The sequence below is a fragment of the Diabrotica virgifera genome, chromosome 1, assembly GCF_917563875.1.
Source record: "Diabrotica virgifera virgifera chromosome 1, PGI_DIABVI_V3a".
In the NCBI taxonomy this organism is placed as follows: Eukaryota; Metazoa; Arthropoda; class Insecta; order Coleoptera; family Chrysomelidae; genus Diabrotica; species Diabrotica virgifera.
This window is the reverse complement of record NC_065443.1, coordinates 303,288,920-303,313,342: the sequence shown is the minus strand read 5'-3', so window position 1 is coordinate 303,313,342 and position 24,423 is coordinate 303,288,920. Positions and strand designations below refer to the sequence as shown.

Here is a 24,423-nt window from a genome sequence, read left to right as displayed (position 1 = left end):
AAAACCATGACCAATCAACAAGGAGAACTAATAATTACAGTGGCACAAACAAGAATAGAACAAGTAAAAGAGTATATATATATATATATATATATATATATATATATATATATATATATATATATTATCTAGGACAAATCACTAGATTAATATATATATATATATATATATATATATATATATATATATATATATATATATATATATATATATATATATTATCTAGGACAAATCACTAGATTAAATAAAGAAAATCAAACCGAAGAAATAAAGAGAAGAATAAGATTGGCCTGGGCATCATTCGGAAAACTGTCTTATATTCTAAAGAACAGAAAATACCCGCAATACCTAAAAACAAAAGTATTCAATCAATGTATACTCCCTGTTCTAATATATGGCTCTCAGACATGGACGTTTACAAAAGAAAATATGCAAAAAATTGCAAAGACAGAAAGATCCATGGAAAGACAAATGCTAAACATTAAACTATCAGACAGGAAAAGAAACGAATGGATCCATAACAAAACAAAAGTGAAAGATGTCTCTACCCAAGTAGCAAAGCTTAAATGGAAGTTCGCCGGACACACCCTACGGCAGAAGAATGAAAGATGTACTAAGATGATTATACATTGGAGACCGTGGAATCACAAACGAAAAAGGGGAAGGCCACAGATGCGATAGTCGGATGACCTGAAGAAACACACTGGGTCAAATTGGATGCAAATTGCCCAAGATAGAGAGTCATGGAAGAGGGAAGAGGAGGCCTATATCCAAAGATGGATGTTTAGGGCTGATTAGATAGATAGATAGAACCCAGATCTAGAAGTTCTTTTCTTGGTTGAAAACTTGCTATTTTCTTGCTCCTTTACCTGCCGGCTGATCCTGTATCTAAAGCGTATTTGAACTAGTAGGTGGTCTGATAAAAAATATTAATTCTTGAATATTTTCTGCAATTTAACATTACGTAATTACATTAGAATGGACCTATGCACTTCATTTGGACCCCTATGGGCAACATCCTAATATTGATTTTTTATTCTTTTAGGTGGTTTTCTCTGTCCAACTTCTCCTATTCTACAAATATTCAGTTTATTTTTTCTGTACACATTACATTGAGTTTCAATTAAGTGTTCTTTTTTTAAAATCGCTTTTTGATTCGGTGGATCACTCCGCTGTCCTTTTGTTTATGGTCGAAGTTTGTTACATGACTTGACTTTTGTTACAATATTTTCCACTCCCCGGTCCTCCTATCTCTAGATCTTTCCCTTGGTCTTTCAGTTTCTGGTTTCCATCTGGTGATCTTCTTAATCAATAGGTCGTTTTTCCTTCTCTCTATGTGTCCCAACCATTTCAGTCTCTGCGCTTTAATAAATCTAACTATATCTTCTCCCTTCGTTATATCTATTATATTTCATTTCAACAATATTTTGTACGTGTCATGTAAACTAAATACATATATTTATTTTGCTAACCTAAATATATACTTTTATATATACATTGATGTATTCCAATTAAGTTTGAAACATCTGAATAGTTCTGCTTCCCTTCCCTTAACAAATATTTTTGTATCAAACAAACACTAAACATATCAAAATAGCATGTACCAAAATATTATATACAGTCACTGCGCACGCTAAATAATGACGTCACTGGCTTGATGAAGTTTAATTCGCGTGTACCTAACTTTTTCATTTGCGTACACGTTAGCGTGTACCTAGACACAGCGAAATATAACCATAATAATAACTCATGTAAAACTATGTGACGTCACGGGTCATTTGAACTATTTTATACCGCAGAAGACTTTAAATACGTATTTCTAAGTTATTACGAGTTTTTGAAGCGTGAAGTTTTGAAAATCTCATTTTTAAACAAAACTGAACATTATTATGTAATAACAAAAAAATGTGAAGTTCCCTATTGTGTTTGTGCTACCTTCTTTTGTTGTGCTACAAACCACTGGTCAGCATGTTTTTAAGGCTCAATATTCTCTTGTAGGTCCTTGAACAGCTCTTCCATTTACATCCTTTTTTGTTTTTGCAACAATTCTTTTAAAATTTGCAGATTTATTTTCAAGTTATTTAAATTAATTTTAAAATAAAAAAGTTTATTGCATGCACACCGTAAATTATTTTTTTGTGTCTATTTTAATCATACGTTTTCTCTTTTTACCCATCTGTATTACATTAAGAAACCAACTTCGTTTGAAATAACTCTGTCAACACGTCTAAGAACAGTTCGCTTTACCTCTTGCTTTAAATAACCCTTATGACGACAAATCAACCCAGCGTATGGAACATTTACTGCCTCCACCTGACCGTATGTGTTCCTTTCAAAAAAGAAAAAGCGTCATTTTCCGTACTGCATTCAACAAAAGTCTACATTTGTCACCCTCTTTGTAGAAGGTGCACGTTGGAAAATTAGAAATAACAATTCTATTAATATCTTCACCCATCATCAACGACGTGTACCAGGGATGTTTACATAATACTCTACTTAAGAAAATTTAATTTGCGTGTATATTGTGTATTTACGTCTCCAACGATAAACACACATCTTCAATACAACAGCCAAGAAATAAAGTATGATAATATCAGCAAAAAAAACAAATGTACGACAACATCTAAATACCCACTACGATGTAAAATCGAAATTGATGGGAAAATAATAAAGCAGGAAGCAAGGTTTAGATATCTGAGAATAGATATAACTAGTTACGGAGATGTTGAAGAAGAAGTACGACAACAAAGCTTAAAAGTAAGAAAAGCGGCGGGATATCTTTGACACAATAACAAATACCTAAGACAAGACACAAAAACAAGAATCTATAAAGCAGCAATTAGACCTATATTGACATTCACGGTGGAGACAAGACCCGAGACATCTAAAACGAGAGGACTTCGAGAAACGACAGAAATGAAAATACTTCGACGAATATCAGGGAAAAGTCTGTTGGCTAGGGAGAGAAGCGAAAACATAAGAAGAGCATGCACTATAGAAGACATAAATGGATGGGTAACAGAACGAAAACAGGAGTGGAACGAACACATTAGTAGAATGGTAGAGGATAGGATAGTACTAATGTCACAATATAAGTCACCAAATGGACGAAGAAGTATTAGCAGACCAAGAAAAAGATGGTGCGATAATTTAAACAATTTAGGAGTCTAATGTTGAAGAAGAAACGGGCTGTAAAGCCTACATACAAGCAAGAAGAAGAAGTAGAAGCGTGTATATTACTTATTCTATTTTTTTCTCTTATTTTTAAACTGACTGGTTGCTGGAAAGTTAAAGCAAACAGCGGATTGATGAGTGAAATAATAAAAAAGAAGACAGAAGACAGAAATGGATGATCAAGTGAATAAAATAATATGGAGAAATGATATGGAGAAATAAAAATATCGGAGAAGAAATGAAAGGCAGCATTTACAAAAGAGTCACCAAACCAATAATGATATACGCGGCAGAACTACGACTTGATACAGACAGACAAAAATAATGCTAGAAGCAGCAGAGGTAAAAACCCTTTGAAAACTCGATGGTAAGACGCTATGGGATAGAGCTAGAAGTGCAGATATATGACGGAGATGCAAGGTGGACAACATTAACCCTTTCATTTCTAACGAAATATACCTAATGCGACCTGGGTGATAACTTAATTTTTCGCTGCATTTGTTTGTGTTTTGGTCAAGATGACCCTGGAATTGCTTCATTCATAATATAAATATAAACTGACACTTCTATCTACGTATTCAATATAAATACAACTTGTTTCAATCCAACACATACTAACATCTAAACTAACACATCTTGTGCATATCTGCATATGACTCCTGAAGACATCATGCGCACTCAGCAGTAGTAGCGGTATGACGTTCTAGACTTCATCAGCATTCAAAGGGATAATAACTGGGTAAAAAACAGAAGAGAAGAATGGAACGACAACATAAGCCGAATGACAACAAATAGAGTAGTAAGGACGACGAGAGACGGTTCCCCAATAGGAAGACGATCAGTGAGAAGATCACGAAAACGATGAACCAACAACTTACTGGAGGCATATTAAAAAAAAACAGGCATAGTCGTGTCTACAAAAAAAGAAAAACAGGAATAAGAAACTTTTTTTATTTACATTTAATGACAGAAAGCGGTTATTTAAAGGTCTTATACTAGGCTATTGATTATGTACTATAGAAAGGAACTACAACGTTAACGGGTTTTTATTATTTCATATGGTCAATGAATCTCTATATATGAAAAAACCGCGGAGTGCTACCATTTAAAGGGGTGCGTTTTTGAGAAATGGGTGAATTAGTCCCTGGGCACAGGTTACATTAGGGTTAGTTCTATGCACTTTTGGTACAAACATGTCTACATAAAAATTGTGCCTGGTTAAATTTCCCATCTAAATATAACTTTTTAAAGTAAATTATACTTTTTTTTACAAAAATATATTCAAAAGAAAAAGCACAAAGAAACCTAAAAGAAAGAAATTTTGTTTTTTGTCCCATAACTTTTGTCCACGGGGATATAGGTATAGACAAGACATTGCTTCACAGAAAAAGAACTTACATATTTTGTCTTTAAAATGATGTTCGGTAGAGGTCATTAGGATTTACAGTTTTCGAAATATGATTTTTCAAAGTTCACCACTCACAGCAATTTTGGGAAATTTTCCTTGTTATTTCGCAAATATTGTTCTGTAACTTTTTTCTACGTAACTTTAGGCATATGCAATGGTACATGTAAGAGGAATAGAAATCAATTACCTTTAAAATGTTCTACTGTATAATGTTGTACGATTTCCTTTAAAGAGGTTATCTTTTTCAAGACTTTTTACTTTTAACGAGTATTTATATTTTTTACGATTATTTCTTATATTTCCCATTATAACTTTTTTTCTAAATTTAGGTATATATTATATAATAAAAAAGAAAGCTTATTCTGTTTACTTTAAAATCGTGTATTATAAAAAATTCTAGGATTATTTTTGAATAAGATACAAGAATAAAAAACCGCTAAACGCCGTAAAAATGAGTGGCGCATAAAATATTCCAGCTACAAAAGATCTGATATGAATATTACGTGGCGCGAAAATGGATTTTCATTTGATGCAAAACAAAATTCTAGTTTTATTTTAAAAGATTTTTCCATAATATTTGCTAAATTTGAAGTAAACGCGCCACAAAAGAGTAACTTTGATACAGTTTGAATTTTGAAACTCTTTTGTGGCGCGTTTACTTCAAAGTTAGCAAATATTATGGAAAAATCTTTTAAAATAAAACTAGAATTTTGTTTTGCATCAAATGAAAATCCATTTTCGCGCCACGTAATATTCATATCAGATCTTTTGTAGCTGGAATATTTTATGCGCCACTCATTTTTACGGCGTTTAGCGGTTTTTTATTCTTGTATCAGGAGTTTTTCAAAGTTATTTATAAATTAAATGTATGAAGTTGAATACAATGTTCCTCTATTACACGTCAAGCTTTATAAATGGTCACCTTTGTTGCATTATCTCCCAAATGATCTAGTGTCCATCGAATGTACACTAGATTTTTTTTTATTCGAAATAGATTGAAAAAAAAGAATATTAAGATGGCCGATAAATGAAGTCGGATTGCCCGTTGCCAGATCAAATTTAGCGTCGTAACCACTACAACTACATAAACCATTTCGCGTTAATTGGATTATACTTTAGTAGCTTAATAACTTCTAAACGGCTTAACCGATTTTGATCAGTTTGAAACCGAGTAGTAGATCAGTAACCGAGTTTGAAACGTATTGACCAGTAGTATCTGATGGATCTAAGGCCAAGTATGATAACTGAAGCTATTACAGGAATTATTGAGCTTGAGAAACCGTTTTTCCCACAGGAAATAGATTTTATCATACTTATGAAGCCTATAACCTAAAAAATTCACATTTTCCGGGATATGAAGTATACACCGTTAAATTCGTCTTGAGTCCTTCTACAAACGCTAAGTTATTGGCGCAATTTGTAGGTTGAAATGTTGAGTAATTGTCGAAAAACCAAAATTTTCAAAGTTTAGTTTTTTAGTTTTTCGGCTATACTGAGCCGTGTGTATGTCTGATCCTGACGGCTTAGACACCATTTGAAAGCTTAAGTCAACACTATTAATTTGGTGTATTTGCGGTTCTCCTGGCTCTTCTTGATCCGAATATATATACCCCCAAAACATATGCCGTTTTGTACCTACCAAGTCCTATAGCTGGCTTATGGGTGGTCAAAAGTCACAAACTACACCGGTTCTAAATCGGCCCTGACCCCCTCTTCAAACACAGAGGAAAAATATCAAATCGGTTTAACTTTCAAACATACATACATATATATCCACAAACATTTTCCCATTTTTAAACAAAAATTAAGTCACATTTCTAAGCTCTATAACTTTTGAATGGTATAACCGATTTTCAAAATTAGACATGCGTTGGAAAGGTAATGATCAGTTTTATTAGAAGCCGCAAAGGTTGGACTTACATTTTTAAAGTTTTTGGGAGTTGTGGGGACGAGAACGAAAAACAGACCCTAAATAGGAAGGGCCGTAAAATCTACACTCTTAAACCAAAATCGATGGTTGACATATAAATTGGTGACTCTTTTTCTGAACTTTAAGATGGGAGTTGGCCCAATTTTCAATTCAGTCAGATTTAGAAAATCGACAATTTCGTGTATATATAGTGTCGCGTGTAGGGGGGTGTGGGTGTGCGCTACTGGCGAGAACTGCCGTTCTCTGGTAATGTTCAAAATTAGACATACGTTGGAAAGGTAATGATCAGTACTGGTAGAAGCCGCAAAGGTCGGACTTAATTTTCGAATTTTTTTGGAGTTTTGGGGACCAGAACGAAAAACAGACCCTAAATAGGAAGGGCCGTAAAATCGACACCCTTGGACCAAAATGGATGGTTGACATATGAATGAGTGAGTCTTTTTCTGAACTTGAAGATGGGAGTTGGCACAATTTTCAATTCAGTCAGATTTAGAAAATTGAAAATTTCGTGTATATAATAATGTCGCGTGTAGGGAGGTGTATTTCTGCGCCACTGGCGAGAACTACCGTTCTCTGGTAATTTTCTCGATATAAAACTAACAGCTTCGATAACCAATAAATCGAAAACTATTAATTTTATCAAAAAAATGTATAATGAACATTTTTTGCTTATAATTAATATTTTTACCAGCATTTGCGGTCAAAATATAATAAAAAATTTCCACCCTCGAGATGAGGTGGCAACCACCCCATGGTAAAAGCGTCTTTCGGCATCATATAGATTTGGATCCTTGGACTATCCACTACTTATTGTCAAATTTACAAGCAAATCTATCCATTCTGTAAAAATTGCGAAGTAAAAAATTTCAGTTCCTGGACTGATTATACTTTTGGAGCTCTATAACTTCTGAACGGTTTACCTGATGTTGATCACTAAACATGAATTTGAAACGTATTGATAAGTAGTATCTGACGCATCCAAGATCGAGTATGATAACTGAACGTATTACAGGAATTATTGAGCTTGAAAAACCGTTTTTCCCATAAGAAATAGATTTGATTATACTTATGAAGCCTATAACTTAAAAATTCGAATTTTCCCAGATATGAGGTATACACCGTTAGACGCGTCCTGAGTCCTTCTACAAACGCTCAGTTATTGGCGCAATTCGTAGGTTGAAATTTTTAGTAATTGTCGAAAAACCAAAATTTTCAAAGTTTAATTTTTCAGTTTTTTGGCTATGGTGAGCAGTGTGTATGTCTCAGCTTGATCGCTTACACGCCATTTGAAAGCCTAACTCAACCCTATTGATTTGGTATATTTTCGGTTTTCCTGTCTTTCCTTGAACCTAAGATATATACGTCCAAAAAATATGCTATTTTGTATCTACCTAGTCCTCTAGCTGGCTTACGGGTAGTCAGAAGTCAAAAATTAGACCGGTTCTGAATCGGCCCTCACACCTTCTTGAAACACAGAAAAAAAAATTCAGATCGGTGTAACTTTTCCACACACATACATACATACATACATACATACATACATACATACATACATACATACATACATATCCACAAACATTTTCCATTTTTTAAATAAAAATTGAGTCATATTTCTGAGCTCGATAACTTTTGAATGGTATAACCGATTTTCAAAATTAAACATGCGTTGGAAAGGTAATGATCTGTGCTATCAAAAGCCGCAAAGGTTGGGCTTAAATTTTTGAAATTTTTGGGAGTTTTGGGGACGAGAACGAAATACATGCTTTAAATGGGAAGGGCCGTAAAATCCACACCCTTGGACCAAAATGGAGAGGTAACATATGGATGGACGAGTCTTCTCCTAAACTTTAAGATAGGATTTGGCCCAATTTTCAATTCAGTCAGGTTTAGAAAATCGAAAATTTCGTGTATATATAGTGTCGCTTGTAGGGGTGTTGTGCGCCACTGGTGAGAACTGTCGTTCTCTGTGGATGCTTTTTCAAAATGTAATAAGTAATTGCAACGATTTTTGATTGTAGGATTATTTTTTAAATTCCTCATTATAACTTTTTTATGTGATTGTGTGTCATGATTGAATCTTATTTTTTATAGGTAATACTTTGTATCCACGTGACTCGGCCGGGCAAACTTCAAAATATGAATTAATTCCAATATTTACTGTCAAAGCTCCTGCACCACAAGCTTTACTTGAAAAAATAGCATGTAAATGTACCAAAGGATGTACAAAAAACTGCGGTTGTAGGAAGATAGGAATTAGTTGTTCAATATTCTGCAAAGGGTGCATGTGCATGGGTACTAATTGTGGGAACTCTAAGATAACAGGTGTCAGAGGAAGATATTGAAGCTAATGCTAAGGAAGAATGGACTTTGATTTTGAAAATTTTTTTAAATGTCAACGTTTAAATAATTTTAACTACAGCGATGTTTTCTAAGACTAATGTTTATGTAATTTTTGTAAAAGAAATAATTTTAAATAATACAGGTAAAAAGATATCAAAGAATCATTCGGTTTCCATTGCATATTTAAATATAGATGATACACCATTTTAAAGAACAGAAAGTAAGCCCTCTTTATTGAGCAATATATAGTATATTCATGTACAAGAAAAAAAGTTATAATAAGAAATTTCAAAAACAACCGTCAAAAATGTAAAAAATAATATTTTTTTATATTAGGTATTATATAATATATAATTAATATATAATATAATATTATATTATACATACTATATATAATATAAAAATATATATAATATATAATATATTATATAATAATATTATTTTATTTTTATATTATATTATAAAAAATCGTTAAAGTATAAAACCTTTAAAAACCATAATCTCTTTAAAAAAAAGTCGTACAACGTTATACAGTAGACCATTTTAAAGGTAATTGATTTCTATTCCTATTACGTGTACCATTCCATATACCTAAAGTTACGTAGAAAAAAGTTACAGAACAATATTTGCGAAATAACAAGGAAAATTGCACAAAATTGCTGTGAGTGGCAAACTTTGAAAAATCATATTTCGAAAACTATAAATCCCAATTACCTCTACTAAACAACATTTTAAAGAAGAAATATGTAGGTTTTTTTTCTGTAAAGAAATATCTGTACCTACATCCTCGTGGACAAAAGTTATGGGACAAAAAACAAAATTTCTTTCTTTTGGGTTTCTTTGTGCTTTTTATTTTAAATATATTTTTATAAAAAAAAGTATCATTGACTTTAAAAAGTGATATTTAGATAGGAAATTTATCCAGGAACAATTTTTATGTAGATATGTTTGTACCAAAAGTGCATAGAACTCACCCTAATGTAACCTGTGCCCAGGGACTAATTCACCCATTTCTCAAAAACGCACCACTTTAAATGGTAGCATTCCGCGGTTTTTTCATACATAAATGTCCATTGACCATATGAAGTAATAAAACCCCGTTAACGTTGTAGTTCCTTTTAGCTATCTTATTTTGAATATAATCAATAGCCTATACAAATTGCAAATAGCTTTAAGAATAATGCTTGTCTTATGATAACTAAGTAGGCACGTACTTTTACTAAAAATCTCTAACATCCCTCGTATCTGTGACATTAAAAAGAGCTTTTTCTTTTCCACCATAAGAACCTAACGACCGAAACAAACTATTTTTGGGGACGACGGAGGATGGAAGGAAGCTATTATTTTTAATTCTGTTCTGATCGTTTTATTGCAAAAGATGTTGAGGATTGGAGACCTAAGTGAAACGAGAAAGAAACACTAATAAACTGTCTGCTATGGAAAGTAATACGCTTACTTTTGGTCTATTTTAAGAGGTTTTTTTGTTTCCGAGCGATAGCTAAAACGAACAATTTGTTAGTCTTGATAGTTTTATAGAAGTTTTTCTTCTATTTGGGGTAACAGCTGCGAAGAAAATTCAGCACGATTTAAAAAAAAAGGTGTTTTTGTATGAATTTTTCAACGTTTTTTACATACAATGTTGATAATATTGATATACTACTATTATACAGCGTGTCTTATAAGTAGGTAACATATGGAAAATTTTTATTAATAATTATTATTAGTATTACGAAAAAAGTTTAGTATTACTGAAGTAAAAAAGAATTCCTTTTGTAGCTGGTATTAAAAATGTCTTTAAAAAGATCCAAGTTGGACTAAAAGTACATCATAGATTAACAAACGTTTTCGGTCTTAGCACACCATCATCAGTAATTCTAGATCATAGTAAGTAGTTGAAACTAGCTACAGAAATTGGTCAAAATCACAAATTTTACTCCATTTGGACTTAATCAGATGCGACGATATGTCGGTTATTAAAGATTAAAAACTTCATCTTTGCTACAACAATCACGTGCACGGCGCAGTCTTGTGGCAAAGATGAAGTACAAAATTTTTAATTTTTAATCATCGACGTATCGTTGCATCTGATTAAGTCCAAATGGAGTAAAATTTGTAATTTAAAGGTCATGTGACCAAGCTCTGTAGCTAGTTTCAACTACTATGATCTAGAATTTAACCTGATGACGATCTTCGAGGATCAAGAACGTTCGTTAGTCTGTGATGTACTTTTAGTCCAACTTGGATCTTTTTTTAAGAAATTTTCCATAAAAATTTATATTGTATATACCAGCTGCAAAAGGAAGTTTAAAAAAATTAAAAATGTATAACATCTTTATAATTATTTTTCTATTAGTATTACTCTTATCGAGTAACTTGGTCCATTTTCCGTTAGAATTTACCAAGCTGTGCAGACGGGGTTGTGAATTGCACCTTTTAGAATTCCCTCTTGTCTTCATTGCAGCATCCATCTGGCTTGCAATTTTTAGAAGCCATGTAGGTGTTACATGGCTTCATGTGGCCTGTTACAAGGAAAATGGTCCAATAAGTTTTTTAATTAAATATCTTTTAAAAATATTTTTAAATATTTTTATTAGGTTTAAAAAACTTTGACTTTTTTTTACTTTTTCAATATTTTTACTAAGCCAATTAGAGGGATTTCTTTATTTATGTTAAAAAGTTATTCTTCATAAAGTACATACTAATGTACATTTTATGATCAAAACTCGAGACCAATATGCATTCAAAACAAAAATGTGTTACCTGGAATTTACAGAAATAAAAGAAGAAATTGGATAATATGTATAATAATGATCTTTTCATGAATCTTTGAATTCGGTCAGTATTTGCTTTTTTTAGATAATGAATTAAGTAGACGATTTCCGGAGCGGAAATCGTCAAAACATTAGTTAAGGGGATCAGTACATAGTTTCTGCTCCAATGCTATTCAAATGGGATTCATTTTTTTTCGAATCATGAGAAAACTAATAAGTATTTTTGGAAAATTTTAACGCAGAATGAAAGATTACTTTATTAGCGAGGGCCGAATGTCCCCAAGAACTTCTATAATGTTTATTTTAATAAGTTGCAGGAGTGAAAAACTAAGAGAAAATTTAGTGTGATTTTTGATTGCAAATATCTCATTCAAAATAATTTTTTATTTATTCCAAGGGACTTTAGGCCCTCGGTAATAATTTAGTCTTTCATTCTGCGTTCAAATTTTCAAAAATATTTGTTGCTTTTTTCAGGATTCGAAAAAAATGAACACAATGTCCGTGGTAATATTTTCCAAATCTATCTTTGTCATACAACGCACTCAGTCGAATAGAATATTGTCAGCATATTGTCAGTCAGACAGTGACAATTTTAGATATTTGATACGGCTTCGCGAATATTTATTTATTAAATAATACCGATAGTGTATTTGATACATAATTGATTTAGGACGTGAAATTAATAAAAAGTTATCTATTGTTTATTATTTATGGAAGATCCAAGCAGAGAATACACCAGGATATTATATTCTGTAATCCAAGTATTTTGTTGTTAAAGATGTTCAAAATTGTAAGCGTTCCATAGTAACAATATATTATTAAAAAATCGCTTTATCACTTTTCCTCTGCTCTCGATTGAGTATTAGTTTTTGTTGTACAGTATATAAATTATTTCAACCACTAAATACATAGTTAATGAAAAGATTATCATATTAATTAACTGAATTAATAATTTAAGCAATTATACAATAACAGTGATCCGAGAACATTCAAAACTCATCTCTAACTTAACGGTGATAATGTCATTGTCAAGTAATATATCCATACCAATGAGAATTTTACCACACGTAATTTTCCGTGTAAATAAAGAAAAAGTAGGGATAGCCGTAAAATATTTATTCCTGTGCTCTTAAATAAAAATATAATTTTCATTTCATCAATAATTGTGACTAAATCTCATATAAACATAATAATAATATTGTTGATTATAGTATACGGGTCATTCCATTTTGGACCTCCGATTTGTCTGAAAATTGGTATATAGCTTCTGCGGGACGTAAAAATAAGATATTTAAGGTCAAAAAATCTTCTTCTTCTTCTTTTTTTCTCAAAATGTTATTTTATGCGATTTTACAGTGATTTGGTGTTTATTTATACAAATTTGCATTTTCTATCGTAAAGTATCAATGGAAAACATAATATTTTAATAGAAGGGACTCAAAAATGTCATTATATGGCATTATAACAAGTTACTTTGATTCAAAACAAGCTTTTGATCAAATTTTATAGTGTAGAAAACGTTAAAATACCGTTTTTTACATTTTTCTCCATTCCCAAAATACATCATAATCGATTTGGCTGAAAATTTGCCCACAGATAGACAATAAATAGACAAGTGGTGAGAAGGATTTGAATTATATTACAATACCAAAAAAGTTACATGCAATATTATAGTCAAAAATATAGGCGTCTACTGTAAGTACAATTAACTCGAAAATATCGACCTCACGACAAAAATTGTTAAAAAGAAATTGTAATAATTGTAAATACGATTTATTTGGAACAATTTCAGTTCCTACCATTTTTGTCCTACCATTTTACAAAGAAATTGTAATAATTGTAAATACGATTTATTTGGAACAATTTCAGTTCCTACCATTTTTGTCGAAAAGTTAAAAATGGCGGAGATATTGAGCAAAACAGGTTCTCCTTTAAAATCAAGATGGCGGCTAACGTAACGGAGGAATTCATTCGTGATTTTAAATTTAGGCTACTATTGACTCCCCTAAAGATCAAAAAAATTAAATTTTGGGCAGCTCGGCATTCAAAGTCAAATGCTATCCCAACTGGACTAATATATAGTTTTGAGTCTGATATTACTGCATGTAACTTTTTTGGTATTGTAATATAATTCAAATCCTTCTAACCACTTAAAGTCCTATCTTTTGGCTATCTGTGGGCAAATTTTCAGCCAAATCGATGATGATGTATTTTGGGAATGGAGGAAAATGTAAAAAACGGGATTTTATCGTTTTTTACACTATAAAATTTGATCAAAAACTTGTTTTGATTCAAAATAACTTGTTATAATGCCATATAATGACATTTTTGAGTCCTTTCTATTAAAATATTATGTTTTTCATTGATACTTTGCGACAGAAAATGCAAATTTGTTTAAATAAACACCAAATCACTGTAAAATCGCATAAAATAACATTTTGAGAAAAAAAGAAGAAGAAGATTTTTTGACCGTAAATATCTTATTTTTACGTCCCGCAGAAGCTATATACCAATTTTCAGACAAATCGGAGATCCAAAATTTTTTGCCTGAGTGATTTGACAGGAATGTACCATACACAGACATTCATTAATATAATTGAAAGGTTATCAACTGTTGAATGTTCATTCCATGTATGATAAATATTTTGTTTTGTGGAAATTTGTTGATTATTTTTCGGAATTTTCGGATTATTACTAAACGGACCGGAAATGTTATCATGTTTGTAATTTATAAATACAAATAGTTATAACTATAAATAAATCATAAGATTGTTGATATTAATTCCGTTCATTTTAATGCCTGCATCTTCATCTAAGGCTTCTTTGAAAATAAATTCGGAATATATATTAAAAAGTAGAGGCGATGAAATACATCCTTGCCTCATATATATCCTTCGTATATCGACTGCTTCCGCCGTGTTATGACCGAGTCGTATGTTTGCACATTGATGCCAATACAATTTTTTAATAATACGGAGGTCTTGGTCATCAATTCCCATCTGTTACAAGACACTTACCACTTTGTCATAGGTGACTTGGTCAAACGCCTTTTCGAAATCGATAAAACACATGTAAACCGGTTGTTCTGTATCCCTACATCTTTGAACCATGACCTTCAAACTGAATAGTGCTTCTCTGGTTCCATGGTTGTTTCCGAAACCAAACTGAGTATCGCTTAGTTTTTTTTCAATTTTGTTGTAAATTTTCGAGACAGTATTCTTAAGAAAATTTTCAGTACAGGACTTATCAGACTAATGTGTGCACTACATCGCTAAAACTGCAACACATATAGAAAAACTGATGATTTGGGTTTGGATTAAGCATTAAGAGGCAACAGTAGCGATCAACACGTAGCAACAAACGCGGTTCAAGATTGCGGCTGTAATTTTGAATATTTTTTCGAGATATTTGGCACACATATTAGTAATATATTAAAGAATGTCGTTATAGACGCCAATTTGAGAAATATGTTAGTATGTGGAAATTACTCTATAACTAAATAAAATATTACAAAAAGAAGCCTGTACCGCTATTAAGAAGAACAAAAAAATAAACTTTCTTCAAATTAATTTTTTTATCCCATGCCTAGATTTTGTGTCATATTGGACCTAGTAAAATTTTTTCTCTAACAAGAAATCGAACATATTATAACTATTAAATAACTGATTAGTCAACATAGAGAAAGTTTCATTGTCATTTTGACAAACCTGCGTCAGATTTCTGCTCTGTTATCAGTATTGGAATTACGAACACTCGATACGAATCGTATCCGCCATGTTTTACCGTAGCGATGTAGAGTGTTCGTAATCCCAATGCAGATAACAGAACAGAAATATGACGCAGGTTTGTCAAAATGACAGTGACACTTTCTCTATGTTTACTAATCAGTTATTTAGTTATAATATATTCGATTTCTTGTTATAGTATGATAAAATTGATCCAAAAGATGGCATAACCCAGACATCCAAAGTGAAAGTTATCCTCCAACACCAAATTGTTCCCACATAATGTTAAGAAAAAAGTCACACCATTCTGAGCGTCGGGTTTGGGGGGAGAGGGGAGAGAAATCGGTAAATTCGTAGTTTTTTCGTTTATTCGTTTATCGTCAATATTTCTAAAATTATGCGGTTTAACATGAACAACCTTCTATACAAAAATGTTCTACATTAAATTTGAAATAAAAAAGGACCGTGCATAATCCTTTTAAAATTAACGGTTCCAAAGTTACGGAGGTAGTATAGTATAATTGGTCCAAAAAAGGCCTAACCCAGACATCCAAAGTAAAAGTTTTCCTCCCACACCAAATTGTTCTAATATGGTCCACATATTGTTCAGTAAAAAGTTACACCATTTTGAGCGTCCGGTTTGGGGGAGAGAGGGGGGAGAAGTCGGTAAATTAGTAGTTTTTAACGTTTTTCGTCAATATTTCTAAAACTATGCTTTAGCGTAAACAATGTTCTATACAAAAATGTTCTAAATAAAATTTAAAACAAAAAAGATTCGATACATAATTGTTATAAAATCAACGGTTCCAGAGTTACGGAGGGTGAAAAGTGGAGGTTTTCGATACTTTTTATATTTTTTGGGTAATTAATAATGATTTTGGGTGGTGAGGTTGACGATTCTTCAAGGGCTTAATGCTAACATACCACCGGCCACTGAAATAGCAAATTTTATTTACAAAACACAATCCTGTTAAAGGAAATTTCTTTCATCAGTAATAATATTATAAATTGCCCAAAAAATATAAAAAGGATCGAAAACCTCCACTTTTCACCCTCCATAACTCTGGAACCGTTGGTTTTATAACAATTATGTATAGGACCTATTTCGTTTTAAGTTTTATGTAGAACATTTTTATAGAACATTGTTTACGCTAAAGCAAAGTTTTGGAAATATTGACGAAAAACTTAACTACTAATTTACCTATTTCTCCCCCATCCCCCTTCAAAGGGACACTCAAAATGGTGTAACTTTTTACTCAACGATATGTGGATCATATAGAACAATTTGGTGTTGGAGGAAAACTTTTACTTTGGATGTTTGGGTTAGGCCTTTTTTTGGACCAATTATAATATACTACCTCCGTAACTTTGGAACCGTTCATTTTAGAAGGATTATGCATAGGACCTTTTTGATTTAAAATTTAATGTAGAACATTTGTCATGCTAAACCGCATAGTTTTAGGAATATTGACGAAAAACGTAAAAAACTAAGAATTTACCGATTTCTCCCCCTCTCCCCCCAAACCCGACGCTCAAAATGATGTCTTTTTTCTGAACATTATGTGGACCATATAGAACAGTTTGGTGTTGGAGGATAACTTTCACTTTGGATGTCTGGGTTTGGGTCTAGTTATACATATGGGTCTAGTTATATATATGGGTCTATATTAGTTTGGTATTAGAGATAAAAAATTTTACTAGGTCCAATATGACACAAAATCTAGGCACGGGATAAAAAAGTTTATTTTTTTGTTCTTCTTAGTGGCGGTACATGCTCCTTTTTGCAGCATTTTATTTAGTTATAGAGTAATTTCCACATACTAACATATTTCTCAAATTGGGCTCTGTACCCAGAGACATGTTAAGGATAGACCGGGCTAGTCATATGCCACTCAATGCATCGAGGTGTAACGCCGACAGAGGATTGAGTGGTCTAGCCATGTTTGTCTGTCACATGCGCGGGATCGCTTGGTTAAAAGAGATAGATAGACCACCGATCGACTGTTTCTATGCTGTTTACGTGTTACGCTTTTTTGGTGATTATGCCTTGTCTACGCTTAATATATTAATGTTTGTACCGCCATTCTTTGTTATATTACGAATTTATGTGTGCCAGATATCTCGACAAAATATTCAAAATTACAGCCTCAATCTTGGACCGCGTTTGTTGCTACCTGTTGATCGCTACTGTTGCCTCTTAAAAATTATATGGGGAAACGTTGTGAAATGGGATATCTACTTATAGCTTGGAGAAAATTGAAGAAACGTATCTGTTTTTATAGTTCACTTACTTTTTCTAATTCTACTTTATAATTCTAACTAATAGCTCGATATTGGAAGAAATACTTTTTCAGCGCATAAACTCTTAATATCAGCAGTCCTTTTGTTTACACTTTATATCTAATGTAACTAAGTGACAGTATTTTCAACATTCCATATTCAGACTTTCAAAAAGAAAATTTAAGTTCTTTAAGTTAAAAATCAATTATGTATTAAAAACTAATATTATAAAATCTAATATTATTATGTATTATTAAAATTTCACTTATAGTTTATATGTTGTTTTCAGGTACGAATAATGGAACAGAAGCTGGCGTGGTCTGTGCAGAGTGACTCCAACAGCGCTCAGATCAACCGGCTAGAAGGAGAAGTTGAGGAGCAACGACAGCTGCGCCTGCACGACGCCAAACAGGTCGAGGCCAAGGCTGCGCGCATTAAAGAGTGGGTGACGAACAAACTCAAGGAGTTGGAGATCCAGAACCAAACCTTGCGGGAGCAGAACATCAAATGCAACCAGCAGCTCGAACTACTGAGGAATCATCTCGCCCTGACTGAAAGGCGACGATCGGAGAGCAGTTCGCCAGAAGGGAGACAGGTATAGTTATGTTTCTTACCTAAATTTCAACCATTCGGATCTCATTTCCTCCAAGGGTAAAACTTGCTCATCACAGATACCTAGTGTATCAAAATTATTGAGCTCTAAACGATTTTTTTTATGTCATCGAGCTGTAGGTGACCCGGTATGCTGGAATATTTTCCAAAAATTGTTTGACTTCGCGAGGTTTATCGCTTCTTACATGGTTTTATAGAAATATTCACTAGCAGTCAGCTGCTTAATGTTTTTTAGGAAGCTCTTCGAAGTTGTACCAGTAGTTAAGATTATAACTTAATCATAGGGACCCTCTGATAAGTTTTCATTCTCCATTGCCTCTTTACTTTTATTTTAGGGTTTTGACAAATTCTTTCGTTTAGCTATTTTTTCGTTGTCTCTAATACGCAGATTATGTTCCTTGGTATGGCTACATTATTAAGTATCTCTGATCTAGTTAATCCATTATCTTCTATGAGATCCGGTCTAATATGTAACAGTGAACTGTCAGCGCAGCTTACAGTTATTATTCTGAAGCATATGGCCAGGGAGACACTGATAATACGGAAGATAGTCGGTTTGTAGAAGTAACATTTTAGTGGTTACCTTTTGCTGAAGTACCTTATTTCACTGTATTATGCCGTTCCTTATAATCAACTGTAATAAATCTATGGAAGACCCCAGTAATATGGTAAACAATTTCTCGGGTTTCTTCTTCTTTGATTACCCTAGAATTTTAGGCGTTGGTAGCTTCCATGACAATTTGCCGATAATTTTCTAGATCTTGCTCGGATTTAACATTCTATCCACTGATAAGCCAATCAATTGACGAAGATTTCAGAGCCATGAATGTTTCTTCCTACCAATTCCACTTTTTCCTTCGATCTTTCCGTTGAGTATTAACTTCACTATCCAGTATCAGCTACCTCTAATTATATACCCCAGAGATTCAAGTTTGCTCTTTTTTATCATCTTCGTTCAGCCACCTTCGCCTTGACCTCTTCTCTTTAGGACTTCTATGTATCAAATGGATAGAAATTATGATATTTTGAGCATTCCAAGATATAACTACATCTCGAAGGCTTCTAACTTGTTCATCATATTAATCTTCAATGATTCAGGTTTCACATCCATATAGTAATACAGGATACACATAACATTTTAGGAACTTGATTATTAGTTGTAAGTTCAGGTGAGAATGGCACAGTACAGATCTAAATTTCATAAATGTTCCTCTTGACAATTCTATACGAGTTTTCAATTTTTCATCAGGATTTAGTGTGTCGTTTATACAACATCCTGTACTTTCTCTACCAATATAAAGTCACCATTGCCTTTCCAAGACTTCGTTAAATATTATTTCCGATTAAACGTTAAAAAAAGTTGGGTACAACTCACAATCTTGTCTGTCACCTCTTTGAACGAAAATAAATTTTTTGTTTCTTTGTCATCTACCAGAATAGAAACTTCTTGATTCCAATATATAAATGTTGTAACAGTTTTAGATATTTATCATCTTTTCCAATCATTTCTAGATACTCAAACAGCCGATCATGTTGTACCCTATCAAACGCATTTTCAAAATCTATAAAGCAGATGTAAATTGGTTTCTGTACTTTCCATGAACTTTGAAGTAATGTTAGAACTGAGAGCAAAGTTTCCCTTGTTCTAATTCTTCTCTAATACCGAACTGTTTGTTTCCCATTGTTTCTTCACATTTCTGCTTAATTCTATCCAGAATTATCTTGAAAGCAATTTGAGAGAGTGATTTCTGAGAACAATTATTCTAAAGTCTTTATATGACGATGTATTAGGTTTTTTGGGAATGGAATAAATGTAGATCCAACCATGTTGTATAGTTATAAATGTTTGTTAGTTCTGATACATTGTCGTGATCTAGAATTTTGAACCACTTTGATGTTATTTGGTCATGGTCTGGAGATTTGCCTTTTTTTTCTTTGTTTGATGACTTTCTTTACTTTCTCTACTTTCAGAAGAGCTGATCATGTAATGAGTTTATTCTTCCTTTTTTCGTTTAAGTCGAGAATTATTTTACCTTTGGATTTTCTCATGAAGTGAGTAGTTCTTGGGCACAATAAGTATTTAGCCTTCTGGGTTTCTATAATGTACAAGTTTCTATGTAATTCACGTTTGTCCAAGATGTGGTAAAGTTCATTTTCCTGAAATCGTAGGGAGAATACAAATATAGTAACAGTACAACCAATTGTATACGACTTTCATTTCATTTTTTGATTTTAGTTTCCTCAACCGTCTACCGGTTCTCTAACTCAAAAACATCGCCGTCACCAGTCCGTCTGTCTGTCCACCAACACCAATTTCGAACCTGTGATACCAAGCACACTTGTCACCTCTGTCAATTTTGGCACCAGCACGTCCAGCATGGATCCATTCACCGACGAGCTGCGTGCTGCCGTGGACAATCTGAGCGTGGGAAGGATACCAAGCAGCAGTGCCAGCGATCCTGACCTTGCGCATGATTATGCTGAGATTTATACGCCTAGTAGGGAAAAAGTGACGTGGCCTAGAGCTCCCACGCCGCCGCTTCATAGGTTTCCCAGCTGGGAGGACCGAATATATCAGGTTGGTAATATGAAAGTTGTCAAAGCTAGTTGTATTGGGGTAGAAGTACTTCTTTTACATTTCTTTTATCCAATAGGTTGCAGCTGACGGTTTGACCCTCACCGGTACTACACCTAGTGACCTGGGGCCCGAACAGGCAGGGTATCAAGATATACCAGTACCAGTATACGCTACAGTCAAAGGAAGAGCTAGTCAGATTAGGTCTATGCCATTTACGGGTGATTCTTCCGATGACTCCAGTGATGGTGAAGGTAATAATACTACGGTAAGTAAAAAAATATCAGCAACTAGATTATTTATCATTATACCTACTAGATCTAGATCAGTATAATATATAAATCGATAGAAACTTTTGTGTGATTAGAATAGATCCAGAAGGATCGTCTACCAGAAGGTGAAGCGTTTTACATGTCTGCTCAGATGGGGACACGGATAAGACTTACTACTTAGATACTGGGGGGGTCGAAATGGGGCTAGTAGAAGGAACAAACACATTAAACCCTCATGCGATACGGCAGCTCATGGGTTGTACGGTGGCGGGTCGTAGATTCGTTAGGGGGGTAAGGGGGTTAAAGAAGACTAACTACCATAACCAAATACAAAACCATACTTACTCAGACTAGAGGATCTTTCTACTATTTAAAAATGGACGCCGTTTGAAATAAATCCTCTGGTTCAGGGTATAGGGTACTTACTGGACATATGGGCTACTTACGGGTACCAATTGGGGGACATCTACCTTAGATTCCTCGTTGGGTCAAATTGGGCAATCATTATCCTCAATCTTGGCTTCTTTGCCAACTTCTTTCTCCTTTACACTAAAACTCATTACATTTGCATTACGATCTAGTTAATAAATTTCCACAGGGGTTAGAAAAATAAAAAAGGTACATTTTACAATGTTAATTCAAACCTTTAGACTTTATTTTTACTATAAAAAAAACAAATACTCTCAAATATGAAGCTACAGTTATTACAAACATGACTACCATGGACAATAAAGGATTTACAATATTTTCTGACTTCCAAAAATATACAAAATTTATTATTTCACCTGATTTTTACATACATAAAATTTTTAACCTTGTTGGGCAGTGTATGTTAACATAATATTTGACAAAGCTGTCAAATGTCAAAGTCACTGCCATCAACCATTATGAAAGCAACCTATTATTATATTTAAACTCTTTACCAACTGCAATTTTACTATTTACTCTGGATTTATTCAAAAACAATTAATATCTCATACCTTTTTCTTTAAACAAACTCCCATCGTCACACTTCAAATACTACACGGCGGGGAAGGGGTTCATTCCGACACAGGGGCTTCAATTTCAATGGAACAGGAAACAAGACATCGGTGTACTTTTGACACGAGGCGTGGCGGGGCATTCCAAACAGGGGTAGACTTCATTTCTGGGAATTTGGGACAGGAAAGACATCTCTTCGGTGAATCGGGACTTTAGTACAGGAACAGGACCAGAACATCATAAAACAGGATACAGAGACTTCTACACAATGCAGGCTTGTAGAACTGAGTCATACAACTTATACGGAGTACCCGATTTCCACCATACAAATCCACTATCATGGGGTAAAATCCTCCACGAGTACTTCAGTACATTGCAAAACTTTCACACAACTTCACAAAACGGCAATACTATACTCGTTACCGGCAAAGTAATAGTTTTTTGATGAGTCCCACATGACTGGCTTAACACACCAACTAAAGGGTACCATGGGACTGGTGGGACTGAATTGGGCTTCTCCTCGGAAGCCGGGTGAAACCACCGATCAAGAAAAGAACCGCGCAATTAACTGGGCGATTTTCGCCTCTAACGCTGTTTACTAGACGAAAAACAGCTACACCTGCAAAGCACTTCCAAAGCCATGCACTATGTATTTTAAAATTATTCGTCGTAATATCTCTAACAAGGCTTTAAAATATTTAGGACAGGATATAAAATTAATGGTTGGAGTTTTTTCAAACGCTACAAAGGAATCCATTTGTTTTGAAACTTTTATAAAATTTCTATGTCGAAATACTTATTTTTATATAATTATGTTTTAGGCTGTTGATGGAACCAATACTCATAGTCGAAGTTCAGGTGATACATCAGGGTCTAGTCCAGGAAAGCGAACAGCCTCAAGTAGTAGTGGCTCTCCTAGCAAAAGCAAAACTAGAGGTACTTTATTTATATTTATGTCTATACAAGTGTCAGCATGTCCGTAAGTTGTAAGAAGGTTGAGTTTTATAAATGTTGAGTCTTTTTATTTACTTTTTAAAAGGTACTCATATAAGTGGCCACAATTTATGAAAGAAAAATTACTTTGAATAAAAAATTAGTGCAGCTTTTTCTCTCTTTGTTTTCCCATTACTGAAGATGGTGATGTCTTCCAATACTCCTAACAATTTTTTTCCGTTGGTCTCTATCTTCAGCTGCTCTAAAGGTTGCGCAGAATGAGTGATTCGCTGAATTCTGAATTTGGTCAGATGATCTGGTTGGTGACCATCTTCTTTGTGTTCTTCCGGAAACGTTTCCAGAAACAATTAACCTCTCTAAATTATTGTCACCTCTGTAAACCACGTGACAAAAGAACTGTAAAATTCGCAGCATACATGTGGTTAACAGCCTTTTTTAATGTCAAGATGGTTATGAATGAAAAATTTTCTCGGATGAACTGTCCAATCTATGCGCAGCATTCTTCTCCAAGCCACATTTCAAAGGCATCAATTTTTTGACCTTCTTGTGCGTGAATAGTCCAAGTTTCTGCTCCGAATAGAAATATAGAGAATCAAGCACATTCACTAATCTTATCCTAATTTATTGAGATATCGCTTTCCAAACTTTAGTTAGACGACTCATCACATTTTCTGCCATACCAGTGTGTCTACGAAGTTCTGTTTCGTAGTTTGAATTTTACAGATCCAAGAACTTTAGTTTCACTCTCATCGACAAAACCTCTGGGATTGTTATTGGAAGATATGTCTGCTCTTTGATAAGTTTTGGATTATATTGTAGAATCTTCTGTTAACGATAATATTATCTATTTGATTTTTGACTATTTTGTTATTACCAGCTGGTGACCTCTATGAGTAAAATCTACGTGTGGAAAGTTCTAACAAGGTATTTGCAACTATGAGTTCTTCATTCTTAAAGTGTCGTCTCCTCAATGGAGGTTGGCTACTACAATTGCAAACTCTTCTCTGTCTTCAGCTGTTTTTATTAGCTGTTAAAAATTTAGCCCTGTCCATTGTCGGATGTTTCTGAGCCACGATAGTCTTTTTCTTCCTAGTCCTCTCCTTTCCTCGATCTTTCCTTTTACTACAAGTTGAGCATATTGATGTCTATTAAGCTAGAAAGACCATTTCATAAGGGAGCCATGAGACACACCCCATATTTTTTTGCTATTTTATTGCTAATTTATTACGCAAATTAAAAATTTATTGCTTCATCCCCTTCAGAGAAACAGGTGGCCATTCCAGCTTAATATTAAGCTAGAAAGGCCAACATTCATATATCCGGATCGAAAGTAGATAGAGAGTTGCTTCCGGCGGCCTATTTTATTGCTAATTAATTGCTAATTTATTACGCAAAACAAAA

The 24,423-nt window shown here is 33.5% G+C and overlaps 1 protein-coding gene across 9 annotated transcripts in view; it reads left to right on the top strand.

Annotated features, from left to right (window-relative positions):
- LOC126885706 (uncharacterized protein CG43867) overlaps positions 1-24,423 on the top strand; it is a 351,135-nt gene that overhangs the window by 274,853 nt on the left and 51,859 nt on the right. For all 9 annotated transcript variants that reach the window (XM_050652457.1, XM_050652440.1, XM_050652466.1 and 6 more), the window contains 4 exons: positions 17,918-18,223; positions 20,477-20,818; positions 20,895-21,083; positions 22,890-23,004. In XM_050652457.1, coding sequence (XP_050508414.1) covers positions 17,918-18,223; positions 20,477-20,818; positions 20,895-21,083; positions 22,890-23,004 — 952 coding nt within the window. The remainder of the gene's footprint in view (positions 1-17,917; positions 18,224-20,476; positions 20,819-20,894; positions 21,084-22,889; positions 23,005-24,423) is intronic.